General features: G+C 46.5%; 1 protein-coding gene across 1 annotated transcript in view; it reads left to right on the forward strand.

Annotated features, from left to right (window-relative positions):
• The window catches only part of LMNB2 (lamin B2), a 36,566-nt gene that overhangs the window by 5,068 nt on the left and 8,708 nt on the right, over positions 1-22,790 (forward strand). Inside the window, exons 2-5 of the mRNA XM_069878080.1 lie at positions 7,057-7,193; positions 14,443-14,599; positions 15,243-15,368; positions 18,294-18,464. Of these exons, the coding sequence (XP_069734181.1) occupies positions 7,057-7,193; positions 14,443-14,599; positions 15,243-15,368; positions 18,294-18,464 (591 nt within the window). The remainder of the gene's footprint in view (positions 1-7,056; positions 7,194-14,442; positions 14,600-15,242; positions 15,369-18,293; positions 18,465-22,790) is intronic.

The raw sequence follows: 22,790 nt of genomic DNA on the forward strand, positions 1-22,790 counted from the left end.
TCCCTGCAGTCTCCTCTTCTCCAGGCTGAACAGGCTGAGCTCACTCAGCCTTTCCTCCTAAGAGAGATGCTTCAGTCCCATCATCTCTGTGGCCCTAAATTGTCCTTCCTTTTCCCTTGTGTTGCCAAATTACAAACTTGCAAGCTCTTTTGCCAGCCAGAGAAGGGGGGGGGGAAATGGAAACAAACTCATAATGCAGTGTAGGGTGTCCAGCTTCACCTCTGTGCGGGAACTGGGCTTGGCTGCATGTTGCTGTGCAGTGGATCAGCTGCAGCCTGTCTTCTGGTTCCCACTGAGCTCCATTTGAGGTTTTGGTTTAATTTCTTCCATCAACTTCAGATGGGGCTACATTTTCAGAGTGGAGGGACCCATTTAACTGTCTAATCTGTCATCTGGGGGATTGTTGCTTCGGAGGGGCTTGTGTTCCAGACATTACACAGAGGCTCCCTTGGCTGTTCGACTGTGACCGCTACCCCTGCTGTTCTTGCATGTGGGCACCAAGGATGCTGATTGGATGACCTTAAAAGTATCAATTGTGCCTGGGAGTGGTGGTTAGTGGTCTGAGGGCCCTGGGATGTGGGGAGCAGGAGGCTTTGGGGATGGCTGAGCAGATCCCGCAGAGCAACACAGGATTGCACAACTACTGTGGGCAATAGGATTTTGGTTTTTATGACCATGGAACTGTCTTTCAGGGTTGACGACTGCTTCAAAGAGGCAGGATCCCCCCGGCTAAGTAGAGCAAGTGTATCTTTGCCAGCAGGGCTGGTCCAGCCCGCTGAGAAGGGCTTTAAATGAAAATGATGGGGGAGGGAGAGATTCCTTGCTCAGGTAAGATCAGGTAAGGAAGAAGTGGATGGAGTAGGCAAGTAAAAGGCCTGGGATTATGTGAACAGAAGAGAAGGCAACAGAAAAAGCGTGAAATGGAAATGTTCCTGGCATAGGGTTGTGAAGAAGGAAGTGCTGACTGGACAGCCTTGTGGGTGATAGCTCTCCTGCTCTTTCTGGCGAATCATCATGCTTGGGAACCACTGAAACCCCTGTAACTGATGTGGGGAATGGGTGTGGGACTCTGTGGGCAGTTACAGTTATGACATTGGGATCGGGGTAGCTCACACCACCAGAGTGCAGTGACAATGGACCTGGGCTGCTCAAGAAGGTGAAGAGGGGAGTTATTCTTCATGCGAGAGAGTGGTGGGGATGTCTGGAGATCTGCTCAAGGACAGGTTATGAGCTCTCAGAGCTTCTTGGTCAGGATTAGTGCACAGACCAAGATGATGACACCGTGGTTTGCGTCTGCTGCTGACTTAATAAAGAAGAGGTAAATGAGGCCTTCTTCAGTCAACTGGAAGTCATGCATGCCCCAGTCTTTGTGCTCTGGACCTTAATAAATAAGGAAGAAATTATCAGGGGTGTTCAGTGACCATGAAATGGTGGGAGAGGATGGAGCAGAGCAAAAAGCAGGACCACAACTCTGAATATTGGGAGAGGAGACTTTAGCCTCTTCAGGGTGGTGTTTGGAATGATCCCATAGGTTACAGCCCTGGAGAGAAAAGGGGTCTGTCAGAGCTGGGTTGGTATTCAAGCATAACCACCTCCAAGCTCAAGTGTGGTCCATCCCAACAGTGAGGAAATGGAGCAAAGGTGGGAGGAGATCTGTACAGATGAGCCAGGAGGTCCTGACTGAACTCAGGCAAGGAAGGTTGATGCACTAAATGCTGCCTTGTGATCAGAGCAGCCTTCAGGAATCCCAGGCCCCTGAGACCAGAGGGAAAATCTGACACAAGGGAGACTTAACTCTTAGTAGAGAAGCATCAGGATGGGGAACATGTAAACAAACTGGACAGAAGTCCATGGCACTTGATGGGTTGCACTCATGAGTACTGAGAGGACTGACTGGCACCATGATGAGGCTGTTCTCGGTTACTTTGGAAGGTCACAATGGTTAGGGAAGGTTCCTGGTGACTGGAAGAAGGCTAATATGCCTATCTTCAAGAGGGGCAAGAAGGAAAATCCAGGGAACTGCAGGCAATCAACTCACCTCAACTCCTGGAAGGTGATGTCTGCATTTTTTTTCTTCTGTGCCTGCTTAGGCTCTGTGTGGACTCTGTAGGAGCTTTTGGTGGGGGATATTGTTCAAGCCTTTGGAGTCCAGGTACACTGGCTGAGCTGCATCTCCCATTGCTGAAAGCTTGACTTCACAAACTCTTGTTTGTATAGAATTGTAGAATTGCTAGATTAAAGAAGACCTCTGAGATCATTGAGTCCAACTGTACCTGTCCTTTACTAAATCATATGCTTGTTCCCAGTCTGCTCTTGCTGAAAAAGACAGCTCTGTTACTCTTTCCTCCATTCTATTGTGCTTATAGCTGTATCCACTGCTTTTCCTCTTTTTTTTTTTTATTGACCAGGTGTGTTGGGAATACCTGCTCCCTGAGTAGCTGAGCAAGTCCAGTGGTTTGTGAAACTTGTATTTTGCACAAGTCACACAGATTGTTCCTCGGTATGATTATTCTAGTGAGATGTCCCTGTCCATGTCGGGGGGGTTGGAACTAGGTGATCTTTAAGGTCCCTTCCAACCCTAAGTATTCTGTGATTCTATGACCTATTCGTGTGTCCTGAATTCTGTTCTTCAGGTTAATGTCTGCTGCGAGCTGCAGAGCTCATGACAGGCAGTTCCTGCTTTAGAGACTTGTGTGGCAGAAGCCATCTACTAATTGTAGTAGAAAATGAGCTTTGAATGAGAGATCAAATAACGTACTGATAGCTCTAGTTCAGAAAGTAGGCTTTAGAAAGCTGTTGATGCTTTTTAAACATGATGATTTGTTAGTGCTTCTTTGATTGATGTGTTCTTTGGTGCTTTCAACTGATGATGAAGTGCAGAAATCTCTTAAAGATTCCTGTGGTGTAAATATGAGTAAAAGAAAAAAAGAAACCAAACCCAAAAGGTCCATTATCAGGCCATTTTTAGATGGTTCTTCTACATGATTGATATGAGGCCTTATCTGTCACGAGCAGAGTGAGAGTGACTACTTTCTACACCATTTATGAGTTGTTCTTTAGACTACTTCTTGTTGCTTGCAATGCTATGTTGTGATTAACAGAAATCATCATCAATTTTATTGATCACCTGGCCTCAGCTTTTTGAAAAATGTGTTACTATGTCTGATATCCTCCTTGTTATGATCATCTTGAAATATTTTATATGTGTGGTCTTCCTAGCTTGTGGCGATATCTTTATACAGTATCTTGCTTTCTAGAAAGATTTTATTCTTAACTGATTTTCATTTGTTTTAACAAATGCCGCAGCATTCCCTAGTTGCCATGCTGAAACAATTGCAGCAGTTGTAGATTTGGGGCTTTTTTGCCTTTTCTTGCTTCTGCAAGGATGCTGAAACCAAGTCAGCTAAGGTTCTTGCCAGTGTCTTGGCAAGTCTGCTCCTGTTGCTGCTGAGAACCAGGTGAAGAGTTGGTTTCTCTCGTGGCATCCACTCCACAGCACTCGCTGCCAGCATGTGGGAATAAGCTCAGGTGTTGCCTCCAGGATTGCAGCTTGGGCCAATTGAAACCTGTTAGGATTACTGCAACTCCTGTGTCCCTCATCTCCTGTGATGTTTCTGGTTTCCTTGTAGCTGGTAGTCGATTATCACTGTGTCAGTCAGTGTTTCTCCTGTTTTCTGAATGCTGCTTGTAGTTCTCTTCACCTACTTAGAAACATCCAGAGCCAGGGAAAAATGTGTAAGGAAAAGGCAACAAAGATGAGCAGAGCAGCAGAATAATTTCTGACTAGGAGCAAATCTGGAAAAGTGATGAGAAGAAAACAGAAGTCTCTCAAGTCTCTGAGTCCAAGGGGATTTGTGCAGGAAACAAATATTGAGCATTTGTCACAACACAAACTAAAGGCATGAAATGAAATTACCAGGCAGTAGGTGTGAATCCACCTGTTGGGCTTACATGGTGCTTTCAGTTGTGGAAACCAAAAGCTAAAGACATGTACAAGAGGATTAGACAAATGGACAGCATTTGACTACTGGGATTGGGTGCCTGGAAGCAAGTTTTGGATCAGATTTTTGGTTTTTTACTTTTTAGAAGCTGGGAGTACCTGTGAGTGAAGAATCATTGTGCATTTGCCTTGTTCTCTCTACTTTTTCCCATTGGCATTTGCTGCTCTTTGTTCCTTTACACTGGAGGAGTGGGGACAGGCTTCCAGGATGAGTTTGTGTCTCCCCTTGATGTGGGGAGCAGGAGATGATGGGTTGCGGTAGCCTGAACGGCATTGAGAAACAACAAATGGAGGAATTTGAATTGATAGAATCTAATCATAGGAGATGACAAAAAAAATAGAACCTGTCTGACGATGTTTTATCTTCTGCATCCAGTATTGTCTGGGAGTGCTCAGGCACAGGTGGGTGCTGTCGGGCACTCTGCTTAGAGTGGATGAGACAAAGAACTAGAAATGGACTTCCGCATTGCCAGAAGCATTTATTCACCTTCCTTCTCCTGTTGTGGATACTGGCTGTTGTGCCCCTTGACTTAGGAGCAGGTGTGGCTTGTCCTAGGAGTCTGGCTTTGGTTTAACAGCCCCTCCTTAGGAATGTCTGGAAGTGTCACTGTACTGGAAACCAAACTGAGCAGCTGATGTGAAGTGGTTAAAACAGCAGGTAGAGGAGCGTCTGTAGAGTCAAAACAAAGCAAAAGCATAGGTGCACGCTACCCAGTGGTGCTTTGAGGACCTTACTTCTCTGGACTTTTTCAGAATGAGGGCTCTAAGTTATGTTCCTTCCACCAGAACAGAGTTTGAGAGGTGGCAGTTTCAAGGAATGGAAATACTATCAGGAGCTTCTCTCGATGCTGGGTTAGAAGGGTGCGTTCCATAACTGTCTGGGGTTTAAAGTGTGCTCAAGCACATGGTCCCAGGCTGCTTCAGCTGTGGGCACTCCCTGCTGTCTTTGGAGCCTGCTGCTGCCTTCGGTTCTCTTTTCCGTTTGGCCAGTGCTGAAATAACTGAGAAGTTCTTGTTTCTGCTGTTGAACTGTCCTCCAGTTCAGCTGGATCATCTAAAGCTGTTATCAATGCTGTCCTGTATTCGTATTCTCTTTGCAGCTGCCGTTAGGGTTGTGGCGGGGTTGTTGCAGCGTTGGGAGGTGTTGCTGCTCCTGGCTGCGCTGCCTCCCTGTGCTGGAGCCTCCATGTGTCCTCTTGTCTTGCTTATTTCTGTCTGCTCAGTGCATCAGCTTAAAAGTGTAGTAAATGGGCTTTTCAACCGGCACTTTGGGTGGTGAATCAGACCTGTGTGTTTTCTTCTCATGTTTTTTACTGGAGTAAGGGCAGAGAAGACGTTAATGTGCTGCAGGAACACACGCAAATCCACCACAGCTGGTTATGCTGTGAATTAATCTGCTCTTTTTAATTAAGCAGCTCAATCACTGGTTCTCTGTTCACCAGCAGGTTCTGAAACTGCTTTCATCATGCAGTGTTTAGCTCCATCTAGCTGTGTTCTCCCTACACAGAAATTATATTAAAGTTTTATTCTCTGTTCAGAATGTTGTTCTGGTGGTGTTACGCTGTGAACTGTCTGTAGTGCCTTCGAAGCATAAATTATTTATTGCCTGTTGTCAGTGTCACACCAGCACCTTTTTGTGGCAGTGTTCACAAAGACATAGGGAAAAAGGCTTTCTTCCTTGGTACCTTGACAAAAAATTCCAGTTTATGCCTTGGCATACTGGGAAGTGCTTTGTCCTTGTGTCCTGCACTGTGATTTAGTGTGAGCCTACAGCAATGCAGCCCTGAGTTCCTGGTAGAAGTCCTAGGGTGTGGATTTTAGAATATTTAAGAGCTAAAGGGCAGATGGCGTAAGGAGGGGCCAGCATTAGAGAGGTGTTGTAGGTGCAATACCTGATGGTTCAGAATCAATGCTTGGCCTTTGCTCAGTTGTATCTTGTATCGCAATTTGCTAATAATTAAGAACATGGACCTGCTGGAATGAGTCCATGAAGATGATCCAAGGGCTGGAGCACTTCCCATATGAGGACAGGCAGTCTGAGATAGTTGGTGTTGCTCATCCTGGGGAAGAGAAGGCTCCAGGGAGACCTTAGAGCAGCTTCCAGTACTGAAAGGGTCTCCAGGAAAACTGGGAAGGTACTCTTAATCAGGGAGTGCAGGGATAGGATGGGGGGGAATGGTTTTCAGCTGAAGGAGGGGAGATTGAGATGACATCTTAGGAAGAAATGTCTTACTGTGGGAGTGGGGAGGCCCTGGCCCAAGTTGCCCAGAGCAGTGGTGGCTGCCCCATCCCTGGAGGGGTTCAAGGCCAGGTTGGATGGGGCTTGGAGCCCCTGATCCAGTGGGAGGTGTCCCTGCCCACAGCAGGGGGTCGGAACTGGATGGACTTTGATTAATGGACTTCCAACACGAACTGTTTTATGATTCAGTCTTCTAATGTGGTGGCTTCTGTGAAGGGACCAAAGTGTTCTCACACAAGGTAACTGGATGTTTGGATGAATTCAAACTGAACTGGAGTTTCCATCCAGACTGGTAATAGAGTTGTGGTGGCTTGTGCCATTGACAGTCTCTGGCATTCAGCTATGGCAAACTCCAAGACTGAAGCTGAATAAAGCTTAAAAGAATTAATTCTTGAAAGCAGTAAGATTGCATGGACAGGCAGTCCAGTGCTTTCTGGTGTGTGATGTGCTTGTGAACTGGGGCTTCTCAGCCCTTGTGCTGTCACCTAAAACTGAACAGAACTGAACCAAGACTATTGTCTGTCAGAAACTGAATTCTACCCTGACTGCTTTTAATCAGCCGTTTTGCAGACCAGATGGTTGGGTCTGTCGCTGGTGCCACTCTGATGTTCAAATAGGCACTCCTAGGATTGGCGGCATTTGCTTCCTTGTTTCTTGTGTGTGTTACTTGAAAATGTTCAATATCAAATGTTCCTAAACAACAGAAATGTTTTCATACACCCTTTTTTCAAAGAATGCTATGTGAAACTGGGTGCTGCATTTCAGTTCTCTGACAACCTGGGATGTTCTTGTATCTGAATTCTTTTTTTTGCCATAGGTGAGCGGAATCAAGAGTCTCTATGAGTCTGAGCTGGCTGATGCTCGAAGAGTTCTGGATGAAACTGCCAAAGAGAGGGCTCGATTACAGATCGAAATAGGAAAACTGAGGGCAGAACTAGAGGAGTTCAATAAAAGGTAAGGAAAGGCCTGTATTTTTTATTTATCCATTTAATTAATTTATTTATTAAATGGGCAATATTTGCAGTAGGAATGATGCTATGGATACTTTTTAAAAATGCTGTAGTGGATGTCTTCTGGAAGCATTGCAGATCAGTGAGAAGACAGAGCCTTGTCAGAGGGAATTCCTGAGCACGTTGATACAGCTGGTCAGCGCAGATAATCTGAGCAGTGTATACACAAATGTATTTGTAGCTGTAAGATTAAATATCCTGTGATTTGAGCAATTCAGTCATCTGGAGGCTGAAATGATCAGCTGTGCCTGCTTCTGTTATCCCTCTCCTTATGTGAGTGCAGCCTGCAGCTGCTTGGTAAACTGGGTTGAGAAACTGATTCAGATTTAGAACTGATCCATGCAAGGAAGGTTAATGGTTAAATGCTGTCAGTGTTACTGTCTGGTTCACTGTATTGGCTGGTGGCGGAAATGAAGGAAAAGGGTGGCCCTGCGCAATTTGGGAATATGGAAGCAGTGTGGGCTTGAAAACACGCGAGGCTGCAATATAAGAGTTGTGAAAAAAGACTGTGGACCAACTACAAACTAAAAAACTGCTGTGCATCCTGCATCAAAGAGAACTGGCCTAATAAAGTGGCTACTGAAGCAAAATGGCTGGTGGCAAAGTCTCATGGAAGACAGTACTTAAGGGCAAGGGAGCCCATGAGGGCTGGGAGCTCTTCAAAAAGGAAATCCTAGCAGCTCAGGAGAAAGCCATCCCCATGTTCCGGAAAAAAAGCTGGCAGGGGAGAAAACCAGCTTGGTTGAACAGAGACATCTTGAGTGATATCAAGAAGAAGAGAAACGTTTATGGGCTCTGGAAGAGGGGACAGGCCTCTTGGGTGGACTACAGGAGGGAAGTGAGATTGTGTAGAGAAAAAATCAGAAGGGCTAAGGCTCAGCTAGAAATCAGATTGTCAAAGTCTGTGAAAGATAACAAAAAATCCTTCTATAAATATATAAATACTAAAAGGAGGACTAGGGAGACCATACAGTCCCTATTGGACGCAGAAGGAACAACAGTGACAGGGGATGAGGAAAAGGCTGAGGTACTTAATGCCTTCTTTGCCTCAGTCTTTAATTGTAAAGAAAGTCGTTCGATCTGTGTACAAACCCAGGAGCTAGAGGAGCCAAATGAGGCTCCCATGATCCAAGAGGAGGTGGTCAGGGCCTTGCTAGCCCGACTAGACACCCACAAGTCTATGGGGCCGGATGGGATTCACCCAAGGGTATTGAAGGAGCTGGCGGGTGTGCTGGCCAAACCCCTTTCCATCATCTTCCAACAGTCCTGGAAGACTGGGGAAGTCCCACTGGACTGGAGGCTGATGTCGTGCCCATCTACAAGAAGGGTCGCAGGGAGGACCCAGGGAACTCCAGGCCTGTCAGTCTGACCTCAGTGCCAGGGAAAGTCATGGAGCAGGTGATCTTGAGTGCTATCATGAAGCACATGCAAGAGAACCGGGTGATCAGGCCCAGTCAACATGGGTTCACAAAAGGCAGGTCTTGCCAAACTAACCTGATCGCCTTCTATGACAAAGTGACTCGGCTGCTGGATGAGGGAAAGGCTGTGGATGTATCTTCCTGGACTTCAGTAAAGCCTTTGACACAGTTTCTCACAGCATTCTGCTTCAGAAACTGTCACCTCTGGCCTGGACAGGCGCACACTCTCCTGGGGGGAAAACTGGTTGGCTGGAGGGCCCAGAGAGTGGTGGGAAATGGTGTGAAATCCAGCTGGAGGCCAGTGACAAGTGGGGTTCCCCAGGGCTCAGTGCTGGGTCCAGCCCTGTTCAATGTCTTCATCAATGACCTGGATGAAGGCATCGAGTGCACCCTTAGCAAGTTTGCGGATGACACTAAGCTGGGTGGAAGTGTGGATCTGCTGGAGGGTCGGGAGGCTCCAAAGGGATCTGAACAGGCTGGACCGCTGGGCTGAGACCAATGGGATGAGGTTTGACAAGGCCAAATGCCGGGTCCTGCACTTGGGGCGCAACAACCCTGAGCAGCTACAGACTAGGAGAATTCTGTCTAGAAAGCTGCCTGGAGGAGAGGGACCTGGGGGTGTTGGTTGATCATGATCCAGCAGTGGCCCAGGTGGCCAAGAAGGCCAATGGCATCTTGGCTTGGATCAGAAACGGCGTGACCAGCAGGTCCAGGGAGGTTATCCTCCCTCTGGACTCGGCACTGGTGAGACCGCTCCTCGAATCCTGTGTTCAGTTCTAGGCCCCTCACCACAAGAAGGATGTTGAGGCTCTGGAGCGAGTCCAGAGAAGAGCAACAAAGCTGGTGAGGGGGCTGGAGAACAGGAGCGTCTGAGAGAGCTGGGGGTGTTTAGCCTGGAGAAGAGGAGGCTGAGGGGAGGCCTCATTGCGCTCTATAACTACCTGAAAGGAGGTTGTAGAGAGGAGGGTGCTGCGTTCTTCTCCCAAGTGACAGGGGACAGGACAAGGGGGAATGGCCTCAAGCTCTGCCAGGGGAGATTTAGGCTGGACATTAGGAAAAAATTCTTCACAGAAAGGGTCATTGGGCACTGGAACAGGTTACCGAGGGTGGTGGTTGGGTCACCTTCCCTGGAGATGTTTAAGGCATGGGTGGATGAGGTGCTAAGGGACATGGTTTAGTGTTTGATAGGAATGGTTGGACTCGATGATCCAGTGGGTCTCTTCCAACCTGGTTATTCTATGATTCTATGAAAATATAATCCATTATTTCTCTTCTCACTAGGCAGTGCTTGTGATCAAAGACTGTTTATCAGTTGAAACTTAGTGTTAAAATGAATACATGTGGCAAAACTATTTTTTTGCTTCAGACTGAATTTTGGTTCCTATTTCAATAGAAAAGTTTTGGGAGTTACAGATTTTTCCCTGAGCATGTTAGTTTGTGTCACCTGTAAGGAATATCGTTGGCCATAATCTTGCTTTTAATCCAGCAGTGCCATGAAGCTCCCATTTCCCTTCATTTGCATCTCAGTGGTGAGAAAAGGAATGGAGTGTTTTTCTTCCTTGTGATTTTTTCTTCACAGCTCATTGATTTATCATGAAGTATTTCTTATTTTCTCTATAAACTTTGCTATATCACTGGAACTTCTCGTTATGGTCAGCCATCAGAGATAACGCTGTGGGCTGTGCCCCAGAAATAACTGCCCAAATATGAAAGAGCTGCAGTGGAAGCATCTCCATTTGAGGATGCTGCTGTAAAGCCTGTGGGACTTGGTGCTCAGTTCACACCAGAAAACTGTCCTGTGTGTGGTCCACTCAACCTGTGGTCGAGATTTGCAGACTCAGTGAGCCAGGCCGTTGTTAACCATAAACCCCTGTGGTAACTAGGTCAGACCTAAACCCCTGGAGTTAAGTGGGGTGATTGCTACCCAGCCCCACCACGATGTTCCTCTTGGGACTCGTTTTCCCCTTGGCAGCCCTAGGCCAGCAGTCCTGGTGTTCATTTCGGATAACACATTTTGTGTGGCAGTTGGCGTTACATGGCCGTCAGGTTGTCTCTCTTCTTCTACAGAGCCCTGTCCTGCTGGGTTCTGAGCCCTGCTCACCCCCCTGACATTCCCTTGTTAGAAGCCAAATGGACTTTGAATATTCACATTCTTTTGTGCTCTTGCATGTGCCAGTACTTCTTGTTGCTGCCTTTGTCTAATTTTTTTGTTTAGGAAAATATAAAAGCACCTTTTCTTCCTAATGTGAAAACCCAGCCAACAAAAACGTGTGTGGAGTGGTTGATACCCCAGGGGAATGGGATGCTATCCAGAGAGACCTCTGGAGAAGTGAACCTGGGCCAGCCTCATGAAGTACAGCAAGGCCCAAGTGCAAGGTCCCGTGCCTGAGTCGAGCGAGGCAATCCCAATCATGGATACAGCTTTGGCAGTGCGTGGATTGAGAGTAGTTCTGCAGAGAAGGACTTTGGGGTATTGGTGGATGGAAAGCTGAATGTGAGCTGGCAGTGTCCACTTTTGCAGACCAGAAAGCCATCTGTGTCCTGGGCTGCATCCAAAGCAGTGGGACCAGCAGGGCGAGGGAGGGGATTCTTCCCCTTGGCTCTGCAGTAGTGAGACCTCACCTGGAGCCCTGCATCCAGCTCTGGAGTCCTCAGCACAGGAAGGACATGGAGCTGTTGGAGCGAGTCCAGAGGAGGCCATGGAGATGATCCAAGGGCTGGAGCACTTCTTGTACAAGGGCAGGCTGAAAGAGTTGAGGTTGTTCAGTTTGGACAAGAGAAGGCTGCAGGGAGATCTTGGAGCAGCTTCCGGTACTGAAAGGGACTCCAGGAAAGCTGGGGAGGGGCTCTTGATCACGGAACAGGATAGTGATGAGGCTCCACTCAATCACAGCAGGGGTAACTGTGGCCTGGTTAAGGATTTACCCTGCCCAAATGTTCATGAGGGGTCTGTTCATATCTTTACATGTGGCACAGGTCCCCAGGTCAAGCAAAGCCTGGAGGTAGGTACATATAGGCCTCCTCCATCTGCCCCTTTTAGCGATCTCCCTACTTGAGCCACAAGCTCCCAGTTACGTGACTACCTTGCTGCAGGTTCCTCTCCCTGCTGCCCACCCTGCTTGCTGAAATGTTTCCCATGAGGAAACTCTTCTGCTTTCTGGAAACAAGAGCACTAGAGAGTTGCCCAACCTAGCATCCTTCCAAGGGCATCTGGTTCATCTCAACAGAAACTGCCCTTTGTAACTCTGTAACCTCGAGGACCCACAAAGCAGGTTGCACCTTTATAAAGCTTTCTGTCCATTTTCTGCATGCAGACAATAAATCAGGCTGAAATTCTAGATGCAAATAAAAGTGTGAATGCAAACAGCTTGGCGTGTGTTCCAGTGTTGGTGCTCCTGGAGGAGCAGGAAGGAGTTATAGCTGTCAGGAACTCTTTATGGTGCTTTGTCAAGCCCTGCATACAACACTTCTATTCCTTCCCCTCTCACTGGGAATATTGCATGCTGCCCAGCTTCCTCAGGCTATGCAAGCACACACTGCTGTTCCTGCTCCGAGAAGGGGCATTTGCCCGTTAGGTGCTGCGCAGAGAGGAGGCTTCCAGATCCGATTGTCCACGACATGCGCAGTGGCTGGTTTTGCTGTGTGACACGTGGGATGCAGGGGCACGAGGCTGGGGAGGCTGTCTGGTTGCTGTGATATAACTGTCTTGTGAGTTGAATTTCTGTTTTGTATGTGTGAGCTGCTGAGCTTGAAGACACCGTATGTGTTACAGAACAGGATTCACAGTGACACATGGGACCAATGGTTAACAAAAATTGGTTACAGTTAAATAAATACAAATTCCAATATCTACACCAAGGAATGCAGAGAGAAAACTCGATCCTCATAGCTCGAGCAGGTCACAAAATAGGTGCCTATTTATTGCTTAGTTAGAAAGAGATGCACATCCTGCCGAGTCACGCAAAGAAATCCTGTGTGCAGGACATGGCAACATTCCCTAAAGCAGGACTTGTGTAAAATAAATCTAGACACTGTTTTGTTAGCGTTATGGGCGTGTTAGAAATCCAAGAGGACAGTACAAGTGATCAGAAGATGAGGAGCCACAGCTTGGGGTTCAGACTGGGGAACTGGGTTTGTGTGATCTACAGCAGTGGGCTTCAGCTTTTTTTCTTTGCAAACATAGTGTTTTCTCCATGTTTGGAGGACAGAGCTGTTTAAAGCCTACTGATAGAATCACAGAGTGGGTTCTGTTGGAAAATACCTTTAAGATCATCGAGTCCAACTTTTGATCCAGCCCTGCTAAGTTACCACTAGACTGTGTCCCCAAGAATGATGTCTGCTTATCTTTTAAACCCATCTAGGGATGGTGACTCAGCCTCCTCCCTGGGCAGTCTCTTCCGATGCTTGACAACCCTTTCAGTAAAGGAATTCCTCCCAATGTCTGAGGCCATTTCCCCTTGTCCTGTCATGAGCTACTAGGGAGAAGAGACCAACCCCCACCTTGCTACGACCTCCTTTCAGGCAGTTGTAGAGAGTGATAAGGTCTGCATTCAACCTCCTTTTCTGCAGACTAAACTACCTTAGCTGCTCCTCAAGGCTTGTGCTTTAAACCCTTCACCAGCTTTGTTCCTCTTCCCTGGATGCACTCAGCATCTCAATGTCCTTCATGTAGTGAGGGGCCCAAAACTGCACACAGGATTCCAGGTAGTAGGGCTCCTCTTCAGAGTTATTTCTGTGGGCCCTTAAAAGTAACTTCCTGACGACAGACTGGAAATGGCAGATCCATAGAAGTTTGAGGAAAGAGAAGGAGAAAAACTAATGGTGGTTGAGTCACCTTCCCTGGAGGTGTTTAAGGCATGGGTGGATGAGGCGCTGAGGGACATGGTTTAGTGTTTGACAGGAATGGTTGGACTCGATGATCCGGTGGGTCTCTTCCAACCTGGTGATTCTATGATTCTGTAATTCTAAGAGAAAAAGACCAAAACCTCTTTGCAGTTTCACAGTGTTTGAGATAAGTGGGCCTAAACTGCAACAAGGGAGGATTATATCACATAGCAAAATGGCTTTAATAACATAAGGACGCACACATAGGGAAGCCACAGAAAGGCGGGGTGCTAGAGGAAGGAGGTGAGGAGGGAGAAGATGACCTTGATGAGTGCTGTGAGTTAGATAGAAAAGCTCAAGTAATAATATCTAAAGTGACCGAAGTGATGTTACTCATAACGAATACCGCTACAGAAATACTGCTTTATTCCTGAAAGTTGACCACATTTCCACTGTGGCTTGCTTTACTAGTTTGTGTGGGAATAGAGCCTAGGGAATGGGTTTGGCCTCATCAAGTACAAAACTCTGGGTGCTCATGGGCCTCTTTGGGACATGTGTGTGCTCTGCTGCTCAGGGGCTGTGGACCAGAGTGGTGGATGTCAGCAATTCAATGTGCTGTGCAACAGTGAGATGAATAAATACTCTTCACGCCTCATTTGTAACACAGATTTATTGTCATCTCTCAGCTGTCTGTGGCCTTCTTGTTTCTCCCTTGCCTGCCCATGACATATATTCTTTATTAATCAATGTGTTTGCAACACCTCAGTAGAAGCTGTGAGTTTTAAGAGGTGCTTGTGATTGCTTTCATGTGCAGGGCACTCTAGGAGCCACTTCGTCGTGCCCTGACACTGAGAAAGTGTGTGTGATATCAAAATATACGAGTTGTAACTGAGATGTTCTGAAGGGGTGTTTGCACCCACATGCAAATACGATGAGCTTTTGTTTTTTCAGCTACAAGAAGAAAGATGCAGACCTGTCTGTGGCTCAGGGTCGCATTAAGGACCTGGAGGTGCTGTTCCACAGAAGCGAAGCAGAACTCAACACTGTCCTGAATGAGAAACGGAGTCTGGAAGCAGAGGTGGCCGATCTGCGTGCCCAGCTTGCTAAGGTTTGTCTCTTAAGGCTTTCTTGCTTTAGCACAGGAAAGGCTGTGTGTTGGAAAAAATGTTACTTCTCTTTGCTGTTAGTTTATAGTCTGAGCATCCCTGATCCAACTCAGTTACTGCTGGATCTTTCCTTGCCCTCTTGTATCTAAAACTGAATTATAAGAAGTCTCTGAAACACCCAAAGCAACATGGTATTTTAGAAATGTTGCTAGTCAAAAGCTTTTTTAAACACATCTGGTAGGCATTTCTATATTTATGAGATACCAGTTTCCTAGATGTTGTCCTTTGTATGGTCCTGTACAGTTTTAGACCTATACTGGAGTACCCAGTGGGACTGCCAGAGCAAGAAAAAGAACGTGAAACGTACTGTGCTTGAGGGAATTAATAATCCTCAGCTCCATTATCACAGTGTATTGGAATAATCCCATGTTTTAAATACAAATAGGAAAGCTTGTTTTAGGTATTCATAAGCACACAGACTCTTTTTTTGTTGTGTTTTTGGGTTTTTTTAATCAATGGCTCAACATTAGGTTTGTGGTTGTGACTAATTGGTCCAAGGATGTCAAATGAGGTTGTAAATGGATTATGGGTGAAAAATAGTGATCTAGACCAAAATAAACCTTTCTCTTTAAAATTCATGACTAGGCTGAAGATGGACATGCTGTGGCTAAGAAGCAGCTGGAGAAGGAGACGCTCATGCGTGTGGACCTGGAGAATCGGTGCCAGAGCTTGCAAGAGGATCTGGATTTCAGGAAGAATGTGTTTGAGGAGGTATCAGCAACCATGTAATCTCATCAGAATCTGAAGTTTATGTAGCTTTTATTCAAACTGACTATAAGCAATTACCAAGTGGTCTAGGTCAGGAAAATCAGTGCAGTTCTTGCTGTAAATGAGTTGCGTAGTACCATAGTTAAAGATTTTCCAAGAGTGAGTCAGTGGCTGAGCTGGCATGAGAGCCAAGTGGCAGGGTGTCACAAATGGATTTTTACGTGACTTTGATTTAACAGGAATTAAGGATTTATTAATAGTTTGAGGTATTTCACAAGATTAAAATATGTGATTTTAATAGCACTTAAACATCAGCTAATTGAAGAAGGTGATTCAACAGAGTTTGTTACAATCAAAACGGTGACTTAATTAAGATTTAAGAATGTCAAGGTTCATATGAGACTTTGCTGCAGGGTTTCCTAACTCAAATCCCGCCCCCCCCAAACACAAAAACATGTAAGTGCATAAATATACAGAAGCTAGCCTTGAACTGAAATTCCCTTCTTCTAGAGGCTAGTGAATTACCTATTTCTAATGTGTCAGCATTCCTCAGTAGGTGATTGTTGAGCCTTGGGAAGTCTGTGACTTCACCCTTACACCTCGTTGGCTTTGTTAGCAGACTATCTCTGAATCCTCACAGAATTTCAGTGCTTCATTTGCTTTCATTAGCTGACGACCCTTGTTGATCACTCAGAAGTGTCCCAGCTCAGGGAGAGATGCTGGTGACAGAGATCTGGGAGAGCTCAAAGGGTCTTGGTTAGGACCACTCTTTAGAGGATCATGCTTGACTTTGGTCTATGTTTCTCTATTCTGACCATAATTCAGGTTAGGTAATTCTGGTATTTTCCAAGGCCAGACTGTGCAGTTCTAGTATCGTCCTGCTGGGGCTGTGATCCAGTCTGTGGGGGCACCAAGGCCATCAGGTGACTAAGCTGGCAAAAATTAAACTCAACCAAAAAACCCTAAGTACTTTTAAACAGGCTGAAATAGTTTGGTGCATGGCAAACCAAACGTCACAGCTAGCAGAGGTGAGAGGAAAGGCAGCAGTGTGTGGCAATTGCTCAGCAGCCACCAGCTGCATGAGCTTGCAGATGAATGAAAGGCCACAGTGGGTTTTCACAAGATGGAATAAACTGACAGAACACTTCGCGTCTGGTACATAGGCGCTACAATTCCCTTTCCCAAACCCCTCCTGGGCATTCCCCCTATTTACTTTATAAAAACTCTAATCCTCATTAGAGCCGCTATGAGTCAACTCAACTCACTGAACAGGCAGAAAACCTAGCCCTTCAAAAAGCAGGGTGATCGCTTACTGTTCTGGTCAATGAAAACAGGCCCAACAACCACCAAAGCTGGTCCAGATAAGGAGCAGGGCCATGCAACCAGGCCCAGAGAGAGGGAATCAGACTTCCTTTTCCTATAGATGTCAGCTGCTGCTTTAGTTCACCTGCCCATGGAACAGCGCCCTCGCATAGCACTGCAGCCCCCATCCTGCCACTTGGCAATCTCAGGGTAAGTCACGATATGGGAGAACATTCCCTTGCATCCTCACCTTTGTACAAACACAGTGAGCTGGAGTGATGAGGGATCCCTGGCTGCCCCTGGAACTCCTGCTGCCTGGCACAGGCAGTGGGCAAGACGACCAGACGAAGAGTCTGGTTTTAGACCCAGAGCATTCGTGCAAAACAACTTCTAACATTGCTCTTGCTTTGTGTTAGCCTGCTATGACCTCAAAGCAGGCAGGCAAATTGAGCTTCTTGCCTGCCATTCCTCCTCCCAGCACACGAGCTGCTGCCTTGTTTCTTGTCCTGCCCTGAGGGGAGAAGGTGTTGCTTTCTCACATTGTTCATCCAGGTCTCTGCAGGGCTCAGCGTGAATAAGTGGATGAGTAATCTTCCCTCGCTGGTTTGGACCAGCACAAAGGACCCGGCTTCTGTGAAAATGCACATTTCTTAGTGGAAACTATGACCAGAAAAAGATATGTTTATGTCTTCAAGACTGTTTGGGTCATTGCTTTGTTACTGATGTAACCAGAATCTAATGAGTAGAGGTCATCCAGTATATAGATAGAGAACATCTGCATGTGCTCAAAGGAGAAATTTGGAGATGAAGTTTTAATCTGTAATGATTATTTCTTCAATATCTGTAATGGTCACAAAAAGTATTCATTGTTATTCGACCCTTTGCAGGTTGTGATTGTGATGTAGGGATGTACATTCAGAAGGAAAAGGTTTGTAGCGTAGCACATGGAATCTCTCTTTTATCTGTGTTCATGTTTTCTTAGAATCATGGAATGGTTTGGGTTGGAAGGGGCCTCAGAGCCCATCCAGTTCCACCCCCCTGCCGTGGGCAGGGACACCTCCCACTAGATCAGGGGCCTCAGAGCCCCATCCAACCTGGCCTTGAACACCTCCAGGGATGGGGCAGCCACTACTGCTCTGGGCAACCTGGGCCTCCCCACCCTCCTAAGGAAACATTTCTCCCTAAGACCTCATCTCAATCTCCCCTCTTTCAGCTGAAAACCATTTCCCCTTGTGCTATCCCTGCACTCCAAGAGCCCTTCCCCAGCTTTCCTGGAGCCCCTTTCAGTACTGGAAGCTGCTCTAAGGTCCCCCTAGAGCCTTCTCTTTCTTCTCCCACCCTCTCGCCATTTTGATTTTCGTGACTTAAAACAGCTCCTCACTTAAACTGTATATGGATATTTTTAAACTTGTTTTTAAGTTGGATCACTTAAGAACTGTTTCCTGCCAAATGAGCATGAGAACTTGCACCCTTTAGTACCTGCAGTAATCCTTAGGTTTCAATGCCTGCAGTATGGCAGCTCCTGTAGACTAAATAATTAGCGCTGAAATAGTTAATTGTGAATGTAATTGCTTGTACTGTTTACCCTAATATGGGAATTTATCCCCCTTTTTTTTGTATGTATAGGAAATAAGAGAAACAAGAAAACGGCATGAACATCGTTTGGTCGAGGTGGACACCAGTCGCCAGCAGGAGTACGAGTCCAAAATGACTCAGGCCCTGGAGGATCTGCGAAACCAACATGATGAGCAGGTCCGGCTGTACAAACTGGAGCTGGAGCAGACCTACCAGGCTAAGGTAACCGCTGCTGCGCAGCACGCTGGCTGACATGGGATCTGGTGGGTAAGGTACAAACGCTTCCATCAGCCCTGCTGGCTTTAAGGAGACGGGCAATTGTAATTTGAAGGAGCTTGGTTGCAGGGTGCAGGTGCCTCCTCTTGTGCTTGGGCCCAGATGAGTTTCCAGAGAGGTGGTAGCCAGAGGGAACAGCTATGAACAGCGTTAGCCAGGAAAGGCCCTTTGTGAGAAAACACATGGAACTGTTGGTCACTGCAGAGGGAGTGGGAGTTGAGGATGCCATGCGGTAGTTGATTAAGCAGTGTCTTCTGCTAGAAGGATTTCTTTCGTGATGTCAGTAGATCCAGTTCTTCCTCCAAGTGGAGGTCAGGGAGGACACTTGCAGAGGTGCAATATGTTGGCTCTGAGAAGCCGGAGGAATGGGTTGGAGCTTGGGGAACAGCTGCATTTCCATACGGGCTTTTGCGTGGATGCAGTTACCTTGTAAACTGATATGGACATACTGGGAGGGGCTCTGTGTCTGATGTGGTGTTGTCATTTTACTCTTACAATGGCCTTTGAAGTGTTCTTACTGGCCCAGATACTCTTAAATGTGCATAAGCCTTCTCGCATGTCAGTGATCTGAGGTAGTTCTAGATGGAAAATTACTGGATTCAGTTACGGTTTCATTGGTGACGGGTAAACTGCACACAAGCTGTGGGACGTTTTTGGACCAACTTTGGTGATGAAAACCATGGTTTATAAATTGGAAATCATAGAATCATTGAATGGTTTGAGTTGGAAGGGAACTTTCAAGCTCATCCAGTGCAACCCCCTGTAGTGACCAGGCCTGTCTTCCACTTGAGCAGGTTGCCGAGAGCCCTATCCAACCTGGCCTTGAATGGTTCCAGGAATGGGGCTTCTCCCACAGCTCTGGGAAACCCAGGCCAGTGTTTCAGCCCCCTCCTTGTCAAAAAAAAGTCTCCCTTACAGCCAGACTGAATTTCCTCTCTTTTAGTTTAAAGCCATTACCCCTTCTCCTCTCACAACAGGCCCTGCTAAAACTCAGTTCCCATCATTCTTATTGGCCCCTGTGAAGAACTGAAAAGCCTCAATCAGATCTCCCTGGAGCCTTCCCCAGGCTGCACAACCCTGGCTCTTCAGCCTTTCTCCAAAGTAGAGGTGTTCCAGCCCTCGCATCACCTCTGTGGCCTCCTCTGCACCCGCTCTGACAGATCCATGTCCTTCCTGAGCTGGGGGCTCCAGAGCTGGACGCGAAGCTCTTCCCGGAGCGGAGAGGAATGTTAACACAGGAGTCATTTAATCCATGCTGCTTAAAAGTTTGAAAATATTTGCACTCTCTTGACTTACCTGCCTGTTGGTGCGGATGAGTGGAATGCATCTTGGTTGAAAGAGAGCAGCGGCAAAGTGTTTTATTGAGGTAAAACAGTGATTTGAATGTGTTTGATGAGTTTGATGGAATTTAACGAAGTTTGACAGTGGTTTGATGAGGTTCAGTAAGTTTGCCAAGGTTCACCTTATTAATCACTGCATGTAAGCAACGTACAAAGGAAAACTGAGTGAGAATGATTCACACAGAGGCTGGAGACACAAAGAGTAAGGAGAAACTTCCCATTGCGTCGTGAGGTTTAGAGCAGCCCCCTTGCTTTCTAAACTCCTTTTGGAGCCTGGGTGCAGCTGGATCCAATTTTAGTCTCGGAATTGGTCAATGGTTTATGGCTAATGGATTTATCCATACAATGTTTATAACATTGAGTAGCTCTGTGGATCAGCAATGTTTCACAGTATTAATTCAACATGGTATCAGTCAGTTACCAAGGATGTGTTGCGGGTAGGGGATCTCCCCACCTTGGCTAAGGCAGGATCTCTGGGTCTCGTGTGAGGGATCTCTAACACTGAAGTCGGTCCCTGCTCTAGGAGGGAGTCACCGGGCATGCAGTCTGGCTACTGCTCAGGGGAGAGCTCAGTCTGGGCCCACCCTGAGGGTAATATTTATCGGGTGAAGTAGTTTGCTGCCAGTCAGTACTATAGACAAGGTGGATCCTTTGGTTTCGCTCTGGTATCTTGTTCTGTATTTGCTGTCTTGCACTACTGGGTTTCGAAACCACCTCTCCAAATATTTTTCTGAGATGCTTTCATTGTCTTGAATCTGGGCCAGGGACTGGCAAGTTCACCCTGAGGGCTTGAGGGCTGCTGCTCCTTGGTCAGCCTGAACCAAAGCATGGCTGGGAGTCATGTGTATCCATCACACAGGTGCAAATCCCAGAAACACAGAATGGTTTTGGTTGGAAAAGATCTTTAAGGTCATTGAGTCCAACTGTCGATCCAGCCCTGCGAAGTCCTCCGCTAGACCATGTCCCCAAGTAAAAACACATCCAGGGTGACTCAACCAGCTCTTCCAATGCTTGACAACCCTTTCAGCAAAGAAATTCCTCCCAATATCCAACATAAATCTCCTCTGGCGCATCTTGAGGCCATTTCCCCTTATCCAGCGAGAAGAGACCAACCTCCAGCTCACTACAACCTCCTTTCAGGCAGTTGTAGAGAGTGATAAGGTCTCCTCTCAGTCTCCTTTTCTTCAGACTAGCAAGTTCTAATTTTCTAATTCTCCCAAATTAGCAAATTCCAGTTCATCCAGCACTGGTGACGTGGGATGAGTATCGACTTCGTTATCGGTACAATTGCTGGTTATAGGTTTGGGTTTCTTTAATATTCGTTGTCCTCACTGAAAGATCTGGGGAGCTGCCAGCGTTCTGGTATTGACAATACTTGCCTGTAGTTATGGCCACTTCCAGTTGTCTTGTGGTGGAGAAAGTTATGGTGCTGCTAACATTGTTCTCAGCTGCCCTTCACTGAGACTCCCTTTGAATTCTTTGGTTTGATGATTTACAGTTTGTGAAACATCAGTCTACAGATCTTTAGCTATTTCTTACAGCAGGAACAATATAAATAAGAGATACTAATCTCCAAAGCTAGCAACGTATGTTTTTATATGCCGAGATTTTTGGATTGATGTCTTAGTCTGAAGAAGGTCCAGTGTGAAGGTGCCTCGTAGAACAAAGGAAGTGTGCAAAATAGAGACTTGGAGAGTGAAAAAGTGACAAGATTTGAACCAGAGGATGAACAAATTCAGCTGCTTTTTCCCCACATAAGAGATGGTTGTTGTTGTGGATGAAGTTGGGATGCGAAGGGAAAAACGAGTCTAGCCATGAGCTTGATTTTGTGGATAAAGATGTGTCCCTTTTTGGAGAGGCTGAGCTGTTACAGAATCTGATCTCAAAGCAGGGCGTTAAGTTTAGGTGCTGAGCTTCTCTGGGATGACAGGCTCTTGGCTAACAGCCTGCATCTTGCTCTGCCCGTGGGCTTTGACACCGAGCAACGGAAATGCTGAATCTAGGGATGTGGCACTGTGCCAGCATGGCCGTAAGGGAGGGAATGTTTGTCAGCATTCAAATACTCCTTAGGTTTAAACCGGACAAGAAGCAGTGGAGCATGTATTTGACTTGAAGTTCTTTCAAAACCTTTAATGTAGATGCTGCTTTTATAAAGCTTTGTGAGTGTGCCTAGAGAACATGTTTCTCCTGTTACTGCTCTTAGAATTGGGGCAGTTCAGTTCCTGGCTCCATGGGGTGGAGCGGAATTGCTGAACTCCAGCTGCCAGGCACGAAAAGGATGGTGTTCTGAGCTCTCTGCTTTGATGAAACTTAGCATGGAACGGCTTTGAGCTGTGTCAGCTTCAGTTGAAATTGAAATGAAGCTGGTTCACTAGGTGACATTAATAAAAACTGAACACAAATGCTGTGTTGGCAGCTTTTCAGGAAAGAGGATACACCCAGCTGTGCTGGGTTTTGCCCCTGGGGTAGGATGTCAGCTGAAGCGCTGTGCAGAGTTTTAGTCCTTTTTGAAAAAGTAGTGGAATGCAGAGGAGGCAAAGGTGATTCGGAGCATGAAACGGGTCCTGTGGGAGGGGAGGTTAAAATAAAACTTCACCTGGGCAGAGCAGTGAGTTGAGAGACAGGGAAGATACAAGGGATATCTGCACAAGGATGGTAGAATCGAGAAGGTGAACGGGGAGGGATTGTTTATTGTCTTTCAGTAGAAGCATGGACAGTTAATGTCCAGGGGCAGACTGAGAAGAAACAAAAGCAGGTTGTAATACAGAGCTGAACTCTGTGCCCTGTGCATTCAAGATGGAGACAAATTTCTGTCTGAAAAATCCACAGAGTAAGCATTGAAATATCATCCCTGGCTTAGAAAGCCCCTGAGCTGCAAATGGCCAGCTGAGACATACTACCTGCAGAATAGTTTATTGAGTTTCATCCTTGA

The sequence above is a fragment of the Phaenicophaeus curvirostris genome, chromosome 28 (genome assembly GCF_032191515.1).
Source record: "Phaenicophaeus curvirostris isolate KB17595 chromosome 28, BPBGC_Pcur_1.0, whole genome shotgun sequence".
Lineage (NCBI taxonomy): Eukaryota > Metazoa > Chordata > Aves > Cuculiformes > Cuculidae > Phaenicophaeus > Phaenicophaeus curvirostris.